The sequence below is a fragment of the Phaseolus vulgaris genome, chromosome 10, assembly GCF_051622355.1.
Source record: "Phaseolus vulgaris cultivar YP4 chromosome 10, ASM5162235v1, whole genome shotgun sequence".
Lineage (NCBI taxonomy): Eukaryota > Viridiplantae > Streptophyta > Magnoliopsida > Fabales > Fabaceae > Phaseolus > Phaseolus vulgaris.
This window is the reverse complement of record NC_143507.1, coordinates 40,750,211-40,774,664: the sequence shown is the minus strand read 5'-3', so window position 1 is coordinate 40,774,664 and position 24,454 is coordinate 40,750,211. Positions and strand designations below refer to the sequence as shown.

Genomic DNA, 24,454 nt, shown 5'->3' with positions numbered 1-24,454 from the left:
TTTAAAGGAATATAATTATTAAAAAAAAGTATGCTGCAATTGTTTCTTTTATTGGAACCATAATTCTTCATTACTTCAGTGTTTCACTGTAATTCAATTTTATTATCATACCAAAGAACCCTCATGTGAGGAGAAGAGATGCAATACCAAACAACATCAAAGAAATTCTGGGGCATGCCAATGTCTGTGAGAGTGTTTTTAATAATGTTGAGGAACAACAAGAAATCAAATACTAAAGAGAAACGAATATGCAGAGATCAAGTAACAAAGTCAGAAATGAAAGAACACCAAATGGAATTTTTGTGTACTACATTATGGATCTAAGTGAGTTTTCTAAATTGTCTCATAGAGAAGGATCATCTTAATTATATCATATCACACACACTTTGTGGAAATTTATTGTGGTATATATATCTATTAGAAGGTGCCTAGAGAATAGTTAAACCAGAGTTGTGAAACTTAATTCTTTCAACAAACAGCAACAAGTGTGGGGTAGTGTCATTGATGTTTGGTTAGAACTATGGTCATGAATGATAGCTATTGATGCTCTGTCAAAGATGGTGACGCTGATACGTATCTCCCTCCACCAACCATTTTAAAGTCTTCAATTTTCTTCATGATTTTGGGCTTTTATGTTCTCCTTGTATACTTGCATTGTACCAAAAGGGTCTTGGACACCCTAAAGCGTTTTGGATTCAATACATTCTTCCTTTAACATAAAAAAAATAAAATGGTCATAGATAATTTCAGTGAGGGAAAGCCAAATTAATTAAAATTAGTTGATTTAATTTAATGTTCCACAATTCATAGGGCAAGATGATATTGGTCATAATACATATACATATTAGATAAGCAATAAGATGATTATTTTGTGATAAAGTATTAAGACAATTTGGGCACATAGTTGAGATTCATATAAAAAAAAATTCATTAAAATATTTTAAATACGTGAAGATCTCAAGTAATGTTTATCACATATTTATTATTTTATGTGTATCTCAATTGACTTAAGTGTCTCATTGCAGGAAAGAAAAAAAGACATTTCGGTCTAGTAGAAGAAAGAGCTTTGAACATGAGAGAAAACATTAGTCTTATAGAGTTATTTTATTCCTTATAAGAATATTTGACATCCATTGTAGAGACAAAGTTGAATTTTTTCAAATTACATGGTGACAAATGACAACGATAATCCAAAGTGCAAGAGAATCATGTCCAAGAGATAACACTCGAACTCAAGAAGGAATTAGGCAACTTCAAGAATTGGAGAGCTAGGGAGATGAACACTCTAAGGTTTTAGAATACTTTGTGCAAAAAGTTAGAGAAAAATCAAAACATTTAACATGATCCAAACTTTGAACTACATGAAGGATAACGAGAAACACTAAAGTTCTCATGACCAACACAAGCTCCAATTCCCATATATGTTGAGAGGAGTGAAAGGTGATAACAATAAAAAAAATTGATCATAAAAGCACACTTCCAATCACACATATTATGAGGGTCTCATTTTGTGGTATCATAATATTTGAAGATTTTTCCCAATAATAAGTCACCCATGAGGTTGATAATAACAAATAATATCAAGTTTTAATTATCTAATAAATTTGTTAATGTATTTAAGAAAGATTATTCTCAAACTTGTATGATAAAATTAATGCATATAACAAATTACTATTATAGACATCGTGTGCCACATTGTTGGACATATAAGAAACTCAAAAGATACATCATGTGCAAGATCATAAAATATGGATGAGTCTCTAAAAGAAGCATTAGACAACAACAATGAAGAGAAAATGAGTTTGGATACATAAGAGAACTATCTCAAGAGTAAACAATCATCCATCCACTCAATAGATACATGGAAGATGATTTATCCCAAAAAGTCAAGTATCATAGATTTCAAAGATGATCTCAATATTCACGAAACCTACTCATGAGCATTGTATAATTGTTTTAATGCAAGCAGTACAAGAGAGATAATTGTCCAGAGAAAACTTGTTTGCAACCATACAAAAAGTGCCTTACAGTAAAATGTCAACTTAAGTCAAACATATTTGATAAAATATTGACACAAAGAACAAAGTAGAAACATTGAGTAACAACATTGAGTAATGCGTATGAAGCTTGATGATGATTTGTTGAAAGAATGTTCATAATTTTGCTTTTTTTTATTAGCTTCTTAATGCTTAACAAAAATTCTTCTTCTAGATAATATATAGATAGAGTCTTTATTTTTGTAAATTATTTATTGTTGTGAAGTTATCTCTTAGTACAAAGAGCATATTTCAAATCTACTCAATTGAGTGTGAACCTTATAATCTAAACAACTTTATTGTTGTATAGCTTGAATATATTTTGTGTACTTTTCCTGAATAAGTTGCGTGTACTCGTGCTTAATCTCAAAGGAAGATTAGTAGATAGTTAGAAAGTAACTTTGTATACTTGTTGCAAGGTAGAAGTGACATAGATAATACTTATAATTAGTTAGTTGATTTGACACCAGATATTTGAATGTAACCTAGGCCAATATAAAACAAAGTGTTTACTGCTTTATTTCTATTACATGTACTTTAACGCTTTTGGCCATCATAAAATATTTTTAAAAGAGTTTGTAAACGTGCTTAAATAGGTTGAATATATTTTGTGTTCTTTTCCTGAATAGGTTGTGTGTACTCGTGCTTAATCTCAAAGGAAGATTAGCGGATAGTTAGAAAGTAACTTTGTATACTTATTGCAAGGTAAAAGTGACATAGATAATACTTATAATTAGTTAGTTAATTTGACACCAGATATTTAAATGTAACCTAGGGCCAATATAAAAACAAAGTGTCAACTACTTTATTTCTATTACATGAAATCTCACGGTTTGACCATCATAAAGTATTTTTAAAAGAGTTTGTAAACTCTTTTATAAAACCATTGGATGACCCCTTGTCAACATCTAATAAACATATTTGCAAAAAACTTTAAAACATAAATTTTAGTTATATTAAAACCCTTTTTTCTATAGCAAATGTTTATTTCAAACAACCTTACTTCCAAGTGGTAAAAATTGCAATATTGATCGATACGATGATATTGTTGATTTTGACAAACAAGTAGATATGTACATCATCCAAACTAGCCTTTACACCACACCTAACAAATTTCTATTGTGTATTCCCCCGTCATTAAAAGGACTAGGACTAGGCTGGTTCACACAACTACCTCCATACTCCTTACTATTTTGTCAAAGTAGTGGTCAAGTTGGGCACATGAATTGTGATAGTCAACCTTACCACTTAACTTCCTTTGCACTAGTGAATACTTAACAAAAGAATGAAGAATCCTTAAGAATCATCGAACAATTCAACAAGGTGATGTTAATACATAAAATTAATCTAGAGTTACATTACACCTCATGATCACACCATTTACAACCAATAGATCTTTGTGGACAGTTTGTACAAAAAAGTGACAATTAACCTGGAAAAACTAAGATTAAAGATGTTAAATTAATGTAATTCATTGAGTTCAAGAACTTTCACAACAAAGAACTTGATTTTACAAAAGTCATGTTTGTAAACATTTTTTTTTAAAACAAAGATAAAGTCATTATTGAAAATACAATTTCAATTTTATTATATAATCAATCTAAATTCATAGAGAGACCAGGTTTAACAAAGAATTTTGAAGATTATTCATTAGATTTTGGTTTTTATTATAGATATTTGTATATAATGAGCATTATTAGTTTTCATGTATGAATTAGATTAAGTTGATTTTATTCTTTTGATATCTTTACAACTACTTAATCCTTTTTCTAAAAAATATTTAAGAGCATATTAATTGATTATATTATATCTTGTAAAATTGTAAAAGTGATTTGTTGCATACAATCAATTATTTTATTTCATATTGATTAAATTGAGTGATCTAATATAATATCTAAGATTTGTCTCGAATACAAATATTTAAAAATAATTAATTATCACGTAAAAATCTATCGAATTTTCATAAACAACTAAGAATAATGTAACTAATAAATTTATTAAAAATCATTTTAATAAAAGTTCAATATACGTTACAAAACAATAAATAAAAACAATAACATACTTGAACGTTTAAGAAGTCTCCAACAATATTTTTGATATAAAGTCAGTTGGTGATAATACTGTATAATCTCTTGTTTTTACATCTTCTAGAATATTCATCATTGCAAATAATATATTTTGTTAATAATTTTTCAACTTTGTTTATTTTTTCTATCCACACTACTACTAAAAAATTATTAAATAAAAATTAATTTTAAAAATAAAATAATTAATTACTATATTAATTAAATTAAATATTATTTTATAAAATAAAAATTATTAATGTCTAAATTAGTTTATATTACTAATAAATTTTTTTAAATTAATTTCTAAATTGATATCTAATTAATTACTAAGATTTTAACTACTAACTTTAAAATATAAAGTAATTAAAATCTAAGTAGAATATATAAAGTAATTAAAATCTAAAATCTTATTAACTAATTAGATATTAATTTATAATTTTTTATTACTAATAAAAATTATTTTATATATTAATAATTTTTTAATCTATAAAATATTTAATTTAGTTAATATAGTAACTAATTATTATTTTTTAAAATTAATTTTTATTTAATGTATTAGCATTCACGTGTTATATGAAATGTTTATACATGTTGTAGAATTCTTGATAAATTGTTGTATGTACATGAAATATGTCAGTAATTATGACATTTTTGTTTTATAATTTCTTTTCATCATTCTACCCAATATAATCTTATAGCAGTAAAACACTTTTGTTTTTTCTGTTTATGTATCCATATTCTAACACGTAAGAAATATAATTTTAAAAATTGAGGAATATACCATTTTTTAGGTAAGAAATTATGCATGAGATTGTAGGATTATGCATTTTAGCAAATAGTAAAATCCTTTTAATTTAATAAATAAATAAATAATTGTACCTTTTTAACATAGATGAAAGTCTGCTTCATATTTGTCTGCATCATATTTATCTGAGGTATTACCAGAACTTTTTATAATGTTTCAGCACTGGTTTTTTTTTTATTATTGCAAACACAGGGATAATATTTCAAAGACTCTTCCATGGTGGTCAAAAAGGTTTTCTTGGAAAACCCTGTTACACGGGTCTTTAATTATTATATTTATGCATAGATGACATATTATAATGATAGCTATGGTAAAACCTTTACTTTGTGGGTAGTCAAACAAAGCCAGGTAAGCTTGGAATTGGTGGAAAAGTCCTATAGACTTAGACAAGGGAGAGGTCTTGTTGGGATAGAAGAGAAACACATGGATGAAATGGAATAGAACAAAACAACACAACACAACCTCTTTCAACTTGTAATCTCACCTTGTTTGATGGGATCTAGTTTCTCAGGGAAGTTTAGTTGCTTTTGCTGAAACCGGGTTGCTCAATTTTCATGGCTTCTTCAGGTATTTGTTGACTTTGACTCTTCCCTTGTTGCTTGTTCAAGAAATCAGAACATACATGTCAAAGGGGTCACTGCACTTTTTTAGCTTTCTTGACCTCACGTTTACCTTAAGCTTTTGATACAACATACTTAGTTCACTTGCAGGTAGTTAGTGAGTCCTTTCTATTGTGTGATGATTGGTATTGTTGGCTAACCAAAAAGGGTTATATGGGGGTGGGGGAGCTAGCTTTTTTGGGAGATGAATTTGTCTTCTTCTTCTTCTTCTTGGGAGCTGAGAAAACGTTAATGGAGAAAGATAACATGGAATGGCAGTATTTGGCATCGCAGAAGTACAAGGAAGAGAGGAGTGTCAATTAGTCAAGTCAACTGTACCCCTCTTGTACACAGTTCTTCAAATTTATAATGTTATAAGCATTTTTCTTTTTGATTGAATATTGCAAATTGGAAAAAATCAACTTCTGTTTATGAATGTAGTCAAAGCAATTTTAGCTTCTTCGTTCATCTTAATTTTCTCCTTTTCTTCCTTACAATAAGTTGGACAAGATGCCAGGTCCAAATATTAGTAATGTGTATTGGTCAATTAAGTTTATAGGGTTCTTGATGGAGGGAGTTATTTAACTGGAAAATGCACATTCAAGAACCTCAAACATAATTTCCCTGTTCAAGAAATAATTTGACCGACACTATCTTTTTGGGACTTTTTGATTGTTTACTTATAAATTCATTATTAGTTCAATGTGTAAAATAATTGGTAAATGTATCTGATAAACTCTTTTTTTCTTTAATGTGTTGATATCATATTTAGGCATTTGGAATTGAATTGGAAGGAGTATGGAAGCGTATCCATCAGAAGTTTTCGGAAATTTCTGCTACCCTTCTGCCAACATTAGTGACCGTGTTCTTGTTTCATGGGAAGGAAAAGGGTCTTATTTCCTTGCCTAAGTTGTGTTGCATGATGATGGTTTTAGATCTTTTATCTTCTAATGCTGCTGGAAATCTCATTTCTCAAACTTTAGAGATCATTTCTGAGTTTCTAGTTAATGTTAACGATGTTCTTGTGAAAAAGGATAGTTTTAAAGAACTTGGTGCTTACTTGGATAGAATTAAGCCTATCTTAGAAGAGTTGAAGAAAGGAAAAGTCAGTGATTCTGAGTCATTCAACCAAGCCATTGAGACCATGAACAAAGAAATTAAAGATGCGAAGCTACTAGCTCTAGAGTGCAGCAAGAAGAGCAAGGTTTATCTGTTAGTGAACTCCAGGTCCATTGCTAAGAAGTTAGAGGATCACTCAAAACGGCTGAGTTGGGCACTTAATCTTATTCCTTTAACCACAACAGGTCTTTCTTCAGGAATTGTTGAAGATATTGAAAAGCTATGTGACAGCATGCAGACATCTGGATTTAAGGCAGCTCAAGATGAAGAAGCCATTTTAGAGAAAATTTACTCAGGGATTAGGGAAAACAATGTTGATCGTTCCTATGCAAACAACTTGCTACTTCACATTGCTGAGACTGTTGGGATTAGGAATGAGAGGTCAACAATAAAGTTGGAACTTGAAGAGTTTAAGAGTGAAATTGAAAAGGCACGCGTTAGGAAGGAGTTAGCTGAAGCTATGCAAATGGATCAAATCATTGCTTTGTTGGAAAGGGCTGATGTAGCTTCATCACCTAGGGACAAGGAACTCAAATACTTTGCCAAACGCCGATCTTTGGGTAGTCAAATATTGGAGCCTTTGCAGTCATTTTATTGCACCATCACCCAGGATGTTATGGTGGATCCTGTTGAAATTTCATCAGGACAAACATTTGAGAGAAGTGCCATAGAAAAGTGGTTTGCAGAAGGAAATAAATTGTGCCCCTTGACCTTGATTCCCCTAGACACATCAATTTTGAGACCTAACAAACAGTTGAAACAATCCATACAAGAGTGGAAGGATAGAAATATAATGATTACAATTGCTACATTGAAAGAAAAAATCCTGTCTGGGAATGATGAGGAAGTGCTGCTTGATCTGAAAAATCTTCAGAATTTGTGTGAAGAAAAAGAACAGCACAGGGAATGGGTTATTCTGGAGAATTACATCCCAACTCTCATCCAAATTCTATCAAGAAATCGTGATATAAAAAAACATTCTCTTGTCATCCTTGGCATGCTGGCAAAGGATAGTGAAGAAGCTAAGGTACATTAATTGGTACTCCCTCCTTTTTTATTTTTTAACAAGCTGCATAGCAAATTTGCTACTTTCAGTATTTGGCTTTCTAAAAGTATATATTGATCAATGACAGCCATTGTTTTAGATAAAATAAGTTTATTCTAGACATTTTGGTTAAAAGTGATTCTAGGTTCAATAACATGAACCTGTAAATCTACTTTCCTTTAGGCAAGATTCTAGAAATTGCTAGGAATTCAAATGTGAGTTACATGTCCCACATTAGGTAGAACTGAACAAGATGAGTAATATCTAAGGAGAAAGTTCCCAAATTAATTTTCTTAAAGTTCTGTGTGAAGATTAATTCAGTAAAATCTTATCTTAAGGTTCCTAGACCATCTAACTGCAGTGGATGATATGCAGCCTTTGAGTTGTGCTTGACTGAGAGTTTGAGCGAGAGTTTATTGCGAGAGAAAAACTAAGAGTTGTAATCTTTGATTAGAGTGAATTCTGTTGTGAACCTAGATTGAAATTCATTAATACTTCAATTGAACCACGTTATTTTTGGGTGTGATTTTTCTCTGTATATCGTTTGTGTACTGTAGCTGGTTTTGTTGATCAATTCCACAACATTCTACCTTGAAAATGGTATCTTCGTCTCTTATATAGGTTTGTCCATGACTCATCTGTTAGAATCTTTTTATCCTCTACCATAATAATGAGCTTGTGAATCGAAAATCATTTTCAACACAATGGTATCTAGAATTTTGATTATGTTGTACTCCTTGGTCCTCTGTCTTCTTTTAACTAGCTTTCATCCTTGTATTTGTCTCAACATAATTAATCTTGTGTCTAAAATATTGTTTGTTTATACTTCCTTTTTAAATGCTGTTTTGCATCATATTGAAATAAATGCGATTTCATAATGGACATTTAGCCATGTTATTGAACTTTCTTTCTGCAGGTAAAAATTTCAACGGCTGATGGTGCAATTGAATCAATTGTCCGGCCTCTTGGACGCAGTACAGAGGTAAGAAAAATAGCAGTGGCGTTGCTGCTTGAATTGTCCAAATATGATTTGGCACGAGAACACATTGGAAAAGTTCAAGGTTGCATACTACTATTGGTGACTATGTCTAGTGGAGATGACAATCAAGCTGCTAGAGATGCAACGGAGCTATTGGAGAATCTTGCATACTCTGATCAGAATGTTATACAGATGGCAAAAGCAAATTATTTCAAGCATTTATTGCAGCGTCTCTCCACAGGTTTATTCTTTAACCTACAATGGAATTAGTTTATTAATATTCAATTGCAAATGCTTTTTGCCCTCTTCTTTTTGTTTAAAAGATATGCATATAAGAACTGAATAAATTTCAGTTAAGGAAACTACAATCAATCTGAATGTTGGGAACAAAAAGACAAGGGTGATTATCTGAGAACAAGCCTTTTCCATAATCTGTTTCTCCCGCTCTTTCTACAGGACCAGAAGATGTAAAGATGATTATGGCAAAAAATTTAGCAGAAATGGAGTTAACTGACCATAATAGAGAGTCCTTGTTTGATGGTGGTGTACTGGTTCCTCTTCTTCACATGTTCTCACAAAATGATGTTCTGGTGAAAGCAGAAGCTATTAAAGCTCTTAAGAATTTATCCAATTCAAAGAAAACTGGACAGGAAATGATAAGACAGGGGGCTGCACGGCCGCTACTTAACCTCCTTTTCAATCAAAGCATACCCACTACAAGTTTGTGGGGAGATCTATCAACCATAATCGTGCAACTTGCTGCATCAACTATCTCTCAGGACGCTCAAACACCTGTTTTATTACTCGATTCTGATGATGATGTTTTCAATCTCTTCAATTTAGTTAGTGTCACAGAGCCTGTTGTGCAACAGAACATTATCCAGACCTTTTATGCCTTGTGTCAAACACCCTCGGCTTCGTTTATCAGAACCAAACTGAAAGAGGTATGAATCTTACTGAAGCTGAGTGCACTTACAACAGCTAGAAATGTTTTTCTGTTAAATCACTACACCAGTGCTTTAAATCGGAAAACCACTCAACATTGTCAATTCCAACACATAGAAAAGTGCTAGCATCTTTTAAGTTCTGAAAGGTATCATGTTTAAGGCAAAATCTGCAAATATAGAAAAGAATAAAAAGTTGATACTATCAGTAGACCAAGTCTTTCCTTGGACATCATGCATCTAAGTGTAACTTTCTATTAACTTAAGACCAAAGACATACAATGGGTAGATTCTGGCTGCATGAATATTGCTTGCTTAATTGAGCAAGCATCCCGGAAACAATTGCTTTCAGAATTGTTTTCTTACCACTCTATTTAGAAATTCTTTACATTTGGCTTAGATATGGTGCAAACAAAATTGTTCTCATATTTCCTTAGTTTTCTGAATTGCAATTCTTTTACTGTAATATGTCATGACTGATATCTGATAGTCAATGGTGTCATAACTTGCTAGTCTTCTGAAACTTGCCTACTGGCCAACAGGAGGTTAAACTTCTGATACAGATGAGCAGTAAACCACCTGAATTTGCAGTAAAACATTAATACCCCAAGAAAAGAAAAAGTAAAATAGGTATCAATTGAATTGTTTTACATCCCACTTTTCTTCCCATGCTTATGTTACCATTCTTTTGGGATTGTTTAGTTTCAAATAAAAATGTATTCGAACTAATATTAGGGATCTCACATCTAACTATAAATATGGTCAAATAATAGTAAGTTGAGTTAGTTTAATCCACACTTTTTATAAGATGGTATACTAATATCTGTTCTCATGCTTAAGATGTCCAGTTCTGCATAAACACTGCTGTTATGTCATTCCTTCACTTGTTTCTTATCCAAATGTTGAGACTATTTTCCAGTGTTTGTTGCATTTACCATAACAGAATTACTCTGCTTATTTATGAACAGTACCCAGCTGTTCCAAAATTGGTTGAACTGTGTGAGAATGAAAACCAAAACCTACGAGCAAGTGCTGTAAAGTTGTTTTCTTGCTTGGTGGAGAATTGTGATGAAGCCATCATACAGGAGTACGTGAACCAGAAATGCATCAATACTCTACTCCGGATCATAAAAACTTCATCTGATGAAGAGGAAATACTTTCTGCCATGGGATTGATATGCTATCTTCCAGAAATTGACCACATAACTCAATGGCTTTTGGATGGTGGGGCGCTGCAAATCATTAAAAATTATGTCCAACAAAGAAGAAATTTAGTTGAGAATGCCATTGGTGCCCTTCGTCGTTTTACTGTTCCAACAAACTTGGAATGGCAAAAAAGTGCAGCTGAAACAGGAATCATAACTGTTTTGGTGCAACTGCTTGAAAATGGAACCACCTTGACAAAACAACGCGTGGCGCAGTGTCTTGCTCAATTTTCTAGAAGCTCATTTATGCTGAGCAGGCCAATACCGAGGCGCAAAGGACTATGGTGCTTCTCAGCTCCTACTGATATTGGCTGCATGGTTCATGGAGGAATATGCTCAGTCAAATCATCATTTTGTCTTTTGGACGCCAACGCAGTGGCACCACTCACAAGGACTCTACAGGAATCTGATCCTGGAGTTTGTGAGGCTTCTTTGGATGCTCTTTTAACATTGATAGAAGATGAAAGACTGCAGAGTGGTAGTGCTGTGCTTGCAGAAGCAAAGGCCATACCACTTATAATCAGATATCTTGGTTCCCCCTCCCCTGGCTTGCTGGAGAAGTCTCTAAATGCTTTGGAAAGGATTTTTCGGCTACCCGAATTCAAACAGATGTATGGACCCTCAGCTCAAATGGCTCTAGTTGATTTGACTCAGAGGGGTAATGGTAGTGTTAGATCCACATCAGCTAGAATATTGGTACATTTGAACGTGCTTCATGATCAATCTTCATTTTTCTAAAGAATAATGTTGGTTCAAGTTTGTGTACTGAAGAGCTAAGCTTAACCATGTGAAATAAATAACCTTCCATTGATGCATCTGTGCATGACATCAACTACATGCTGGGACAGGAAATGCAACCTTTGCTACTTTAACAGATTTAACTGCTTTCCTCAGTGCAACAACATGATGTTTCACCTACCAGGATAACCCCACATGGTGTTCCTCATTCTTGTAACCATTTGACCAAGAAGCTTTGCAAGTGTGCACTTGGCTTGTTCTCATGAAGTGTCCCTTTAGCTCTTGAACCAATGTCACACATGTTCAGTTTGGGTAGTTAGTGTGTCAAGGAAACTGAACATGCAGGGATTTATTCGAGGCCTATATTAAACGTCTCAGATATATAGATTGTACATTTGAAGATTGATTCTTGTTATTGTTTGGTGTAAAATGAATACAAAGAAAACCTCTCTGGAATAATTGCATTCTTGGCTATTTGAACTCTTTCTGATACTTCTTACATAGTGAAGATGTTCATCATCATCTTTGCTATGATGTTGAATGAACTATAGCTGTACAAAATATTTATGCAACCAAGAATATGACAGCACAGGAGTCAAGAAGTAACATCAGCTGTTATTTTGATGCACACACGTTTTCATATTTTTGTAGCCTCTCGTTTTAATTTACCCAATTTAATGAAAAAACTTAACTTTCATTCATTTTGGACAAGTTTTATGTGGTTCATGATGTGACTTTTCTGGTCACTACAATAGTGTCATTCTGTTATCATGTCTTATTTTGAAGTCATAAACTTCAACTTAAAAAAGTGGCATTTAAATAAAATTGTTCTTAAGATTCATTTAATAATTTAAATTGTTCAACAGAGTATAACTGATTTTATTTTTTTATGTTTGAATGAAATTTGTGCTATACGATCACTGCAGCATTCAACAGGTAAGTTGTGTTGATGTTTATATTTTGATAGTTAGTTTTAAAAGTATTATACTGAAAGAATTAAATTTTGAAAAAAATTGAAGTATAAAAAAATATACTGAAATTAATTTTTTTTTAAATTAACATAAAATTTTATTTTATTAAAGTCTTAAATCATATTCGTTTTAAAAGTATATATATAGATATATATTATGGATTTTTTACTTTGTAGGAGTCAACATCAAAGAAGGTATATTAAATTGAGATTTCAAGATTTTTTTAAAATATTTTTTGCAGTATTTAACAAGATTTTTAAACATTAAAAAAGACTTATGATATAATTTAATTTTATGAATTTTGTGTATGTGTAAATCCTTTTCATGAAAAAAAATTCAGCCAAATTTATGATATTTTTCTACTCTCCCAATCTGAATAGTAGACTAGTATAATTGTTTTTCAATTTGAAATGTTTTTTTTTTCTATTAGTTTGGACGAGTATTTTTCTACTATCAATTCTTAAGATTATGCTAAAATTTAAGTTTTTTTTTCTGACTTGGTTTTTATATGTAATATGTAAACGAGTTACAAAAATATAACCATTAAAATTTTATGAAAAACAATAAATAAGAAAAAAAAATTATTGAGAAAAATACGTGTGAATTATTAATGTTTTTATTTTCATTTTTTAATTAGTAGATTAAAGTATTAAAATGTGAAAATTGAGGATTTTTATCAAATATATGTATAATAATATCTTAACACGGTCAAAAAGAGAAATAAAGTAAGAAAATTGTAATGTCCCCTAGGATTTATTTATTATAATAATGTTTTTCTAAATGAGTTTATGTTTTTTTATTTTTAATTAATTTTAGTACGATATGATAATAACATTAATAAATCATAATTAATTGTTTAGTTAAACGGCGATTGATAACAAGAAAACAACAAAATAAAAGAGAAACAGAAACATATGAATCAATCAAACTGTCTTCAGAAGTGACATCATCTGAGACAACATAGAACTTCAAGTGTCCAACATTTGAGGAACTCAAACCCATAAAAAGTTTTGTGATGTAATGAGGCAAGTAAAGCAAATCCATGGTTACACTCTAAGAAATGGCATAGACAACACCAAAATCCTCATTGAGAAGTTACTTGAAATCCCAAACCTTCACTATGCACACATGGTGTTGCATCATTCCCCAAAGCAAAACCTTTTTCTCTACAATAAGCTCATTCAAGCCTACTCCTCCCATCCCCAACACCAGCACCGATGCTTCTCCCTTTACTACCAAATGCGCCTTCATGGCTTCTTACCAAACCAACACACTTTCAACTTCCTCTTCTCTGCATGCACTTCCCTCTTTTCCCATTCCCTTGGCCAAATGCTCCATACCCATTTCATCAAATCAGGCTTTGAACCTGACCTCTTTGCAGCCACTGCTTTGCTTGATATGTATTGCAAAGTGGGCACGTTGGGACTTGCACGCCAATTGTTTGATGAAATGCCAGTGAGAGGGGTACCCACATGGAATGCTATGATGTCTGGGTATGCAAAATTTGGTGATATGGAGGGGGCGTTAGAGTTGTTTGGATTGATGCCTACTAGGAATTTGGTGTCATGGACCACCATGATATCTGGTTACTCGCGAAATAAACGGTTTGGTGAGGCTTTGGGGTTGTTCCTGAAGATGGAGCAGGAAAAAGGCATAGTGCCCAATGAAGTAACCTTGGCAAGCATTTTGCCAGCTTGTTCAAATCTTGGAGCACTGGAGATTGGGCAGAGGGTTGAAGCATACGCAAGGAAGAATGGGTTCTTTAAGAATTTATATGTAAGCAATGCTTTATTGGAGATGTATGCAAAATGTGGTAAGATTGATGTTGCATGGCGGGTGTTCAATGAGATTGGCAGGTTCAGAAACTTGTGCTCTTGGAATTCAATGATCATGGGTTTGGCTGTCCATGGACAATGTTGCAAGGCCTTTGAGCTTTATGATCAAATGCTGGTAAGCAGCTTGGCTGGTTTTCTTCTTTATTTCCTTCAAAATGTCATATTAATAATAAACCATTTTAAGGCACCGTGTGTTTGGAACTGTGTCCGTACCTTACGTTAACATGCGACGACGTGGAAGCTGCAACTGGTAATGTTGCACTTACTGTAAAAGCAGATTAGTTGTAAAATCCAGTGTAAATTTGTTTATCTAATGCAAAAAAAAAGTACTTAAATTTTTGTTTCAATTCAAAATAAACCATGGACCCAGAATCATTTTTAACGTGGAACCAAACAAGTGAACATTTGCTTAAAATCACATTAATTCTTATTTCAATGTGATATTGAAATTATTTAATATGAATCCAAGTACGCACGCAGTTCCAAACACCCATGAAGTGGTTTTCAACCTTGAGAAGTTGTAAATGATGCTAATTATGTGTGTCTGTATCACTGATGATGCCAGGGGGAAGGAACTTCACCTGATGATGTGACATTCGTGGGGCTCCTCTTGGCATGCACTCATGGAGGCATGGTTGAAAAGGGCAGACATATTTTCAAGTCAATGACCACAGCCTTCCACATTATTCCCAAACTAGAGCACTATGGATGCATGGTTGATCTCCTAGGCCGTGCCGGGCATTTGAGAGAAGCTTATGAGGTAATACAAAGTATGCCCATGAAACCAGACTCGGTGATATGGGGGGCTTTGTTGGGAGCTTGCAGCTTCCATGGTAATGTTGAACTGGCTGAGGTTGCAGCAGAGTCTCTATTTATACTTGAGCCTTGGAATCCTGGGAACTATGTTATTCTTTCCAACATTTATGCATCAGCTGGCCAATGGGATGGAGTTGCAAAGCTCAGGAAAGTGATGAAGGGCAGCCAAATTACTAAGTCAGCAGGACATAGTTTCATTGAAGAGGGAGGTCAACTGCATAAGTTCATTGTGGAAGATAGATCACATCCTAGAAGGAACGAAATTCTTGCCTTGCTTGATGGAGTTTATGAAATGATAAAGCTTAATAGAAGTGCATTTGAATATCATTTGGATCTTGATTTGAGCAACTAATGATAAAGAGTTTCGGCTCATAGTGGATACCCCAAAATTGCAACCCTGAAATTTTCCTGCATTCTCATTTCTGCCAACCAAACGGGTCGATATATAAGCCACTTTTAATACAAGCAAATGGTAAAACAAGTGTAGACTATACAATTAGTTTTAAAATTATAATAATTAGTTGTTTTAAAACTATTTATATTATATTATCTTATTTTACTTTTTTTTAGTTGAATATAACCTCTTATAAATAGAAAGAGTTCTCAAATGGTTGACTAAAGAAAGTGTGGAGTAAAAAAAAGAAGAAAAATAAAGAAGAAGAAGCAATATATCCTTTCAAACCAATACATGAAAAAAATGTAAAAATAATTTACCTTAGATTAGATAAAAAAAATCCTTCTACCTATATCTGCATTTAACTTTAAGTAAAAACTAAAATTGAAACATTTGGAACTTTCACAACTTAATTTAAGAAGTAGTGTAAAAACTATATGTTATAAAACTATTTATATTATATTATCTTATTTTTTTAGTTAAATATAATATTTTATCAATAAAAAGAGTTCTTTGGTTGACTAAAGAGGGGTAAAAGAAAGAAGAAAAAAGATATGGGTCCGGATTGACTCGACTTCTTAATTCGAGCAAAGCCAAAATCCATTTTTGGATAATCTAAAAATATATTCAAGCTATATCTAATTCGTGTCCAATTGAATGGATTAGACTTAAAATTCAAAAATATGAATTTAAATTTAAGATAAATTCATTTAAATGGAGTAAAAGTAATATGGATTTATATAATTATAAATTGAATTTGAGAATTTGAATTTTTTTCCACCCTTATTAACACCCATAAATTATTTTAGTTCCTAAATGTTAAGGATCTATCAATTTAATCCCTGACTTGTTATGTCATCATTAGGTATTATGCTAACGTACAAAAATATGCATTTTTTTTCTGAAAATATCACTTGCAAGTATTGTGCAAAAAAGCCTAAAACTTAATATGTTACTTGTAGTGTTGAACACCAAAACATAGAGAGAACTTCCTTGTTTTTTTTCTTTGACTCAGCATTCAGATTTTTCTCAAAGGAAAAAAGTAAAAGAGCAATTAAACAAAATGTTTATACAATATATTTACTGCAATGATCATAAAAAGTGACAAATTTCTTGCCAGAAACTAATGAACTGCAATTTTCCTGAAGTCAGGGAAAAAATGTATCAAAGAATTTGGATTGACACGCCATTTATCATCCAATCTTCATCTGGTATTATTGCTTTCTATAGTGGCCATGCACCCAAGACTTCATGCTTCTTTCTCTTTTGTCAACCTCCTTTGACTCCTCGCCATTAACTTCAGAATCTCATCAATAAGAATAACAGGTGCTGATATTAAAAGGACCATAAACCACTCATTGAAACTGAGAGGAATGACTCCAAACACTTCTGCAAGGAATGGGGTGTAGAGTATGAGGCAATGGAGTCCAAATGATATTGACATGGCTACCAAAAGCCAAGGGTTCCTCCAAGGTGGTAGTTTCCTCAAGCTATTATCTTCTGAGAGAGCATTCAAAGAGTTAAACATCTCAATTGCCACCAAGACTGAGAGAGAGAGAGTCATGGCCTTTACTTTGCCAACTGAGAAATAGTCACAAGGATTTGAAAAGGTGATCAAGCGACCACCTCCAACATCAAATGGAGCAACAGTGAAATTAGACCACGAGGGACACTCCCCCCAATTGCGAAGCTGGGAGAATTCTATAATTGTGTGACCATCACTCACAAGATTGATGCCAAGAAAGGATGCTTGAGTGTACCACAAGACAAAAATGCCAACTGTTGCTACTCCCACATAGGAACCAATTACCTGAAATGAGCATAGTATTTAAGAATGAACAAATTTAGATGTAATTCTTTAGATGATTTTGGTATTACTCTTTGAATAAAATTGAAGTTTTATCTCAATAATATGTATTGTAAACGTTTGTATAGAAGCCAGAAACTCAAATTCTGAGTTAAGGAATTGCATATAAGTTTTGTACAGAATGACAATAGACTCGAGCATTAATTTGCAAAGTTGTTAGTTAAATTGAAGAGAGTTAAGCAAAATTTACCAGATAACGGAAAAGAACCCAAGAACTTATTAATGGATCATCACTTCTGCGAGGTGGCTTCTGCATGATATCAACATCAGCAGGGTTAAAACCAAGAGCTGTTGCAGGTGGACCATCAGTAACCAAATTCACCCATAGAAGTTGCACTGGTATCATGCATTCTGGGATCCCCAAAGCTGCTGTCAAGAATATGGATATTACTTCCCCGACATTGGATGATATCATGTACCTGAAGAAGATTGAGCAAATGTGAAGGATTAGTCTAGATAAATCAGATTCAAGATGAAATACCAAGAGAGATGTCATACCTTATGAATGACTTCATGTTATTATAAATAGAGCGACCCTCAGCTACAGCTGAAACTATGGTACTAAAATTGTCATCTGCAAGCACCATATCTGATGCTTCTTTTGCAACCTGCAGTGTTTAGTAGGCAAGGTAATCAGAATGCTAAACGTCCAAGAAGACACATCTCAGGTCTCAACTTATTTTTATTTAATACACGGTTCACACTTCATGCTGATGTTTCTAAAGAATAGAAATAGGCAAAAACTTATATACTTTGTGTTTTTATCCAATTAGAATTAGAATTTCACCTCCATAAACTATGCTGACATTTAATACAGACCCTTTTCTCACTAATTACGGAGATGAAACTTCAACTTTAATTGAAAAACAGTACCAAAAGTCCCTACAGAATTGTATCTTAGTTTTATCCATAATTTCAACTTATAATGGCAATACTCACATAAATTCAATGCTACAACAGAAGAAAGAAGAGAGAAACGGAGGGTTATCATATGACATTGACATAAAACAAAGTTGCACTCCATTAAAGCAAAAGTTATGTTACCTCTGTCCCAGTTATGCCCATAGCAATCCCTATGTCGGCTAGCTTAAGTGCAGGTGCATCATTCACACCATCTCCAGTCATTGCAACGATCTCCCCCATTTCCTTCAGCAGTCTAACAATTTCTTGCTTGTGTCTAGGCTCAGCTCGAGAGAAAACCTTGCCTCCAGGTCTCAACAATATTTTAACTTGTTCTGAATGAGGAAGAGTGATGAATTCCTTACCAGTCAAACTTTGCCCTTTGAGATCCTCATCTTTAGAGAACAATTTGATTTCCCGGCAAATAGCCTCTGCAGTTGACTTATTATCTCCAGTTATTACCATAACTCCTATGCCAGCTTCCTTGCAATCCTCAATTGCTTTGTGAACTTCCTCACGAGGAGGATCCTGAATGATCAAGAAAATTATTATGAACTAAATGGATGTCCTCAAAAGGTTGCATGACAAAAGAATGATGATTGATTCATTGATTGGTCCATAGCTAAGTGTATGACACAAACTTACTCTTAAGCCAACAATGCCAACAAAAACTAGATCACTTTCAATGGATGAATAGTGTGTTGGATCAAGCAACTTCTTGTGAGCAGGATGATTGTCAGCATAATAGTCTGAAAATTCTCCTAATTCATCTTTGTATGAAAAACCCAAGCAACGCAATCCCTTCCCACTCATCTCCTGGAGTCTTTGAAGAAGTAGTTCCCTACATTGATTATCTATTGGAACCAGAGATCCATCAGCAAGTTGCACGTGTGAACTACGCTCCAGTAAACTCTCAACAGCACCCTGTGATTCAACTACGTAAGAGCTCAAAAAACAGCACTAGATGAAACCAGACATTAAAAGAAAAGGTCACAGTTTGTGAATAGAGAATAGCAAAACAACTACAATTTACTCAAGGAGACATTTTACCATTAGCTTAGATATAAAGATAATCGTTCTACCTAGTGAAACATACCCCACAAGTTAAGAATTGGTGAGACACAAATCAAAAGCCATAATGTCAGTGAAAACTGAAAAATGTGACTTCGAGAATTGAAAACATATAAAAGAAAAGAAAAGATAACATACTAGCATCACGCAAAGAAAGTTATAATCATTAAAAAATGTATGACACAAGGGACAAGAAAGGCCCTGTCAAAATTTGAATCACAAACAAAACCCTTTTGGCTCCTTTTTGCTCATCTTGGAAATATAGTCAAATCAAGGTAACCTTGCCATTTCTACTTGTCTAAGTAAATTTCACTTGTCATTTCTACTCATTTTAGTACATTTCCCTGAATGCAAAGTAAAAAACATGCTAAAATCCCGAAAGCTCCTATTTCAATATCATTTAAATATGCAGCAGTGTCATTTTTTGTTACAAACGATGCTAAATGGTTTGTCCTGCGCATAGTAATACGCTTCAGTTCAAACAACTGTTGATAATTTTTTTTTGATAAAAGCCAAAGTGGTGATAAAGCATCAGATCAAGTCACCTTGACAAGAAGCCGATTTTGACCATTTGGTTCACGAACAATAACACTCATTGACTTCCGAATGCGATCAAACTCCAACGTAGCTACCCTTTTGGATCTTTTATTCCACCACTCACAACATCCTGTACAACAAAAATTAAAAAATACTTTGTCACACTCCTAGCACTACAGCACTTCGACAATTTATTCACCTTTCATGAGTTGAGTCCATTTGCTAACCTAACTTCACCACAGTGTTGACATTCATCAAGTTGTTTGCAGAAAGTTCTGCATTATCACGAGTTTCGGTCCTTGACTTCACATCTGGAACTCCCATCTTTTCAACCAACACTTTGAGAGCAGCTTCAGTAGGCAAACCTGTGGCTCTAAAAAGGCGACCATCGAAGTAAATCCCAGCATCATTGCAAACAGCACATATTTCAGCCATGACTTGCAAATTAGAATCCATGTTATAGCATCCCCAATCAACAATTCCCCCATCTTTGGGATCATAAGTTGTGCCTTCAACACTAATGAGTCGAGAAGCAGTGGTTTTCCCTCCCAAAGTAAAGAATTGTGTCACAGCCATCTGATTTGTTGTCAAAGTGCCAGTTTTGTCTGAACATATCACAGTAGTACATCCCAAAGTTTCCACACTAGGAAGCTTTCTCACAATTGCATTCTTTTGGGCCATTTTCCGTGTACCGAGTGCTAAACAAGTTGTGATAACCGCAGGAAGGCCTTCTGGGATTGCAGCGACTGCAAGGGCAACGGCAATTTTGAAATAGTAGGTACACTTTTGGAATGAAAATTTTACGTTTGAGGGCCATCCATCGACAACATCCCAAGAAATGAAGTTCTTGTAGTTGATAACCCAAACAATGAGACAAACTATACCGATTGCAGTGGTAAGCCTGTTACCAAACTCATCCAGCTTCTTCTTCAAAGGGGTGTCACTGTCCTCTTGAGAAGCCTCATGTATCTGCTTCTGTATCTTTCCAATTTCAGTGTCCATTCCTGTGGTGATAACAATACATATACAACTCCCGTTGACAACAGTGGTGCCTGCAAATACCATGTTTTCTTTAGCCTGCAACTCACAGTCTTCCAAGAAAACAGGATTTGTCCCCTTGAGAACTGGCATTGCTTCTCCTGTTAAAGAACTTTGTTCAACCCTCAATGTTGAGGTTTTCAAAGCCGCAATTCTCATATCAGCGGGGACCTTATCTCCAACATGCAACTCCACAATATCACCAGGAAGAAGCTCTCTAGCAGGCAAATCAGGCACAAAATAGCCATCCCTTAACACTTTCCCAGACTCGCATTGCAACTCTTTGAGGGCTTCAAGAGCCCTCTCAGCATTGTTCTCTTGCCAAACTCCAACAATGGCATTAAGGACCAAAATCGAGATGATCACAAGTGGCTCCACATATGCATCAAATCCAGGCTTCCCTGAGTCACTTCCGTGAAAGTAAGCCAAAAGAAATGATATGAAGGCTGCAGCCAAAAGTATCTTCACCAGCATGTCATCAAATTGTTCCAACACTAGTTCCCACAAGGGCTTTCCTTTCTCCTTTGCTAACTCATTCCAACCATACTTCTCGCGCCGCTTCTGAACCTCATGAGTACTCAGACCCTTGTCCAGTTTCACTTCATACTCTTTCAAACACTGTTCAACAGACCATGACCATGCAGGGAATGGTTTTTCCTCCATTGGAACCTTCTTGTGCTTGTCCAAATTCACCACTGAAATTATACATTAAAAATGTAACACAAAGAAGCCATGTTCCACATGCTGTTAAAAAATTCACATACAATAAAGTACTCCCTAAACAGATAGTAAAACACTACAAAACAATTTCAACCATGTCAACTTGGACAAAATCACATGAAGTTAAAAAAAAAAAAAGCATTTCCTGGTTTTCAGGAAGTAAACTGACAAAGTGCTTGTAGAAGACATGTTTTCAGGACAGTTTGGTACATGAAAAACATTACATTTTGAGAACATCAAATCCAGACAAATTGCATACCTTATCTCTCTCACACACAGAGCATAAAGTGCATGGTGAAACAAGATATTTGGTTAAGTAACATAGATGGTAAAAGCAAAACTTGTACCATTAGAAGAAGCAGACAAATTATCTTAGCTTGGAAACCAAGCAAAGCTAAGGCCTGGAATTTTCCAAAGATGCTGGAGGATGAAAATCCTTTCGTCCAAGAAACAGAAGTTGTGAAGACTGCGGATTAGTCACTGGTCAATTAGTCCTGTCTTTGAACACACCTTTAGATAAATTGTCTTGTTTTGTGATGTTGTGGGGTTGGAAAACTCCCATCTGTGAAAGAGAATTTTAGAATCTGATGCCTAAAAAATTCTTCTTCTTTCCAATATAATTTATAACCAGTTCTCAAGTCCAGTCAGTTACTTTAGAATTTTCTAAAGGGGTGCGTGAGTTGGAACGAACTGCACACCCCCACTTTCTGCTTTTTGACTTTGCTTAACAGTATTTATTAATTGCAAAGAAAAACAGCATTTATTAACTGCAACGTTCCACATTTTGAAATTTGTTCGTGTCTGTGTTTGATTTCATATAATAGTTCTCTGCTTTAAATACACTTGTTATTATATTTGGATGCTTATTTTGTGTAACACTCACACTAGCAAACTGCTCTGTTGCTTAGTGATTCGTCAAAGATATGATAAATGAGAATATTGATTGAAAATGAAGATAATATTAATAGTTAAAGATCAGCGAATTCGAACAAAACTATCATTAAAAAACTGAAAAGAAAAATTATGTCTAAGGTGAGAAGAGGTTGGTGAACAAACGCGTTGTCTGCAGGTAGTGGGAAGCACAGCAACAAGTACACAACACCATTACCATTCTGAAATGTATATGTTGTTTTTAAATCCTGTTTTCTTGTTGAGATTCACTTTTAAAATAATAATAGCTGGTTCAGTTTTGTAGATGACAAAATTATAATTACAAAGAAGTATTCATCAGTCAGATTTTTTTTAACAGAAATTAACATAGTCTTGATTTATTATTAAAATAATAAAAACTAAAACATGTTAGAAAATTATTTATAAAGTGTGAGAATGATTTATGGTAGGGTGTTAGGTTAAGTGTTAATGTCATAATTAGGACAACTTGTACAATTGCACTGTAATTATAACCAGTAACAGCTTTATTAGTCCCTACTATGTATGCAAATACCAAAGAACTTTTCATTTGAATGTTATCATTCTCATTCAAAATTAGTACCACAGTTGTTGTAGCCAATTTTTTTTTTGAAAGAACATATATAATAATGCCTTCTTCTTTTCTCTTTACTTTCTCTTCTTTTTAACCTTCTCTTTTTTCTTATTTTTTTCTACCAAGTGTGATTTGGTCATACCAAACCTCGATGGGGAAATATTATTAACTATTTGCCACACATAGAACTTTCTCACTGTGGAAGCTTCCATGTAATTTCCTCTTTCCTTTTCTATGCATGATGTCGTGTTTTGCAATTTTACAAAGATGACCAACTACACTTGTCTCTGTCAAAGTTGTATTCTTAACGTTTGAAATTAAAATAAGTTCCATTGACTTTTATCACAACAAGAAAAGTGGATAGAAGGTACATGTGAATAAGATGGTAGGAATATGAGAAGAGAAAAATACTAACAAGGATATATATCATTTATTTGGTTGAAGAATAATTTATTATTCACTTTTTGAATTTACTTTTTCTCTATTTTTATAAGGAGACTATATTGTGTTTTGTTATGTCAGAAACCATAATTTATTGTATTAGAATTCAAAAGCAACACTTTTTACTTTTTACAATTGCGTTTGAATTGTTAGTTATTGTAAAAAAAGTATGAAAGAAAATTCAGAAGAACTTCTCTATGAAAGAAGATTGTAGGAAACAAATATCAATAAGGAGAAATACAAGGTTTAGATGGTAAAGTAAATTTGAAATATTAGGTAATATGAGAGGTATTGATGATTTGATTGTGAAATATTATTAGGTTTGATATAAATGGGGTTGTTTTATTGGTTGATATGTGTGTACTTTCATGTGGAAAACATTTAGTTAAATATTAGATATCAAGTTGATAGATCAATTTTTTTTTATGGTAAATCAAAATCTAACAATTGGAATTTAAGAGATGAAAATGGATTTATACACTATAAACTATGGAAGAAAACTACTATATCATAAATCTAAATTTTTGCACTTCTCACATGCAAACTCTAAATAATGTGTTTTTACATAACAATGGATGAAAATAAAAATCTTATGATCAACAAATTTCTCCTTTATAGTATTTAACCTAATTATATATCAAGGACTTGTGTTCAAGTCTGCACAAGTTGATTTTTATAACAAATCTGCACAAGTTGATTTTTATAACAAATTATTATCTTATGCACATATTTTTAACAAAACTATATTTAAAAGTTATTTTTACTCTTATTAAGTTATGTTGAGTATTTAATTTAAGTTTATTTTTATTCATTTAAAATATACTACTTAATTTTAATTTGATTTA

The 24,454-nt window shown here is 33.2% G+C and overlaps 3 protein-coding genes across 5 annotated transcripts; 2 read left to right on the top strand and 1 right to left on the bottom strand.

Annotated features, from left to right (window-relative positions):
* Positions 1-5,015: 5,015 nt before the first annotated feature.
* On the top strand, positions 5,016-12,010 carry LOC137818314 (U-box domain-containing protein 44). Of its 2 annotated transcripts, none has more exons than XM_068621651.2 (5): positions 5,016-5,474; positions 6,279-7,652; positions 8,587-8,890; positions 9,106-9,593; positions 10,562-12,010. In XM_068621651.2, the coding sequence occupies exons 2-5, from the start codon at positions 6,426-6,428 to the stop codon at positions 11,534-11,536; spliced, it is 2,994 nt and encodes a 997-aa protein (XP_068477752.2). In that variant the 5' UTR covers positions 5,016-5,474; positions 6,279-6,425; the 3' UTR covers positions 11,537-12,010. The 2 variants fall into 2 exon arrangements, with proteins under 2 accessions (XP_068477752.2, XP_090152725.1); XM_090296599.1 differs by lacking the exon at positions 5,016-5,474 and adding an exon at positions 5,641-5,841.
* A 1,403-nt stretch (positions 12,011-13,413) lies between these two features.
* Positions 13,414-15,537, top strand: LOC137819492 (Pentatricopeptide repeat (PPR) superfamily protein). Its single transcript, XM_068623360.2, has 2 exons — positions 13,414-14,457; positions 14,908-15,537. The coding sequence occupies exons 1-2, from the start codon at positions 13,528-13,530 to the stop codon at positions 15,508-15,510; spliced, it is 1,533 nt and encodes a 510-aa protein (XP_068479461.2). The 5' UTR covers positions 13,414-13,527; the 3' UTR covers positions 15,511-15,537.
* Positions 15,538-16,508: 971 nt separating this feature from the next.
* Positions 16,509-22,394, bottom strand: ECA2 (ER-type Ca2+-ATPase 2). 2 transcript variants are annotated; one of them, XM_068622363.2, is made up of 8 exons: positions 22,033-22,394; positions 20,155-21,660; positions 19,936-20,057; positions 18,965-19,243; positions 18,464-18,847; positions 17,918-18,027; positions 17,610-17,838; positions 16,509-17,362 (listed from the first exon to the last, which is right to left on the bottom strand). In XM_068622363.2, the coding sequence occupies exons 2-8, from the start codon at positions 21,626-21,628 to the stop codon at positions 16,802-16,804; spliced, it is 3,159 nt and encodes a 1,052-aa protein (XP_068478464.2). In that variant the 5' UTR covers positions 21,629-21,660; positions 22,033-22,394; the 3' UTR covers positions 16,509-16,801. The 2 variants fall into 2 exon arrangements, with proteins under 2 accessions (XP_068478464.2, XP_068478465.2); XM_068622364.2 differs by having other exon boundaries at positions 21,945-22,155.
* Positions 22,395-24,454: the final 2,060 nt, after the last annotated feature.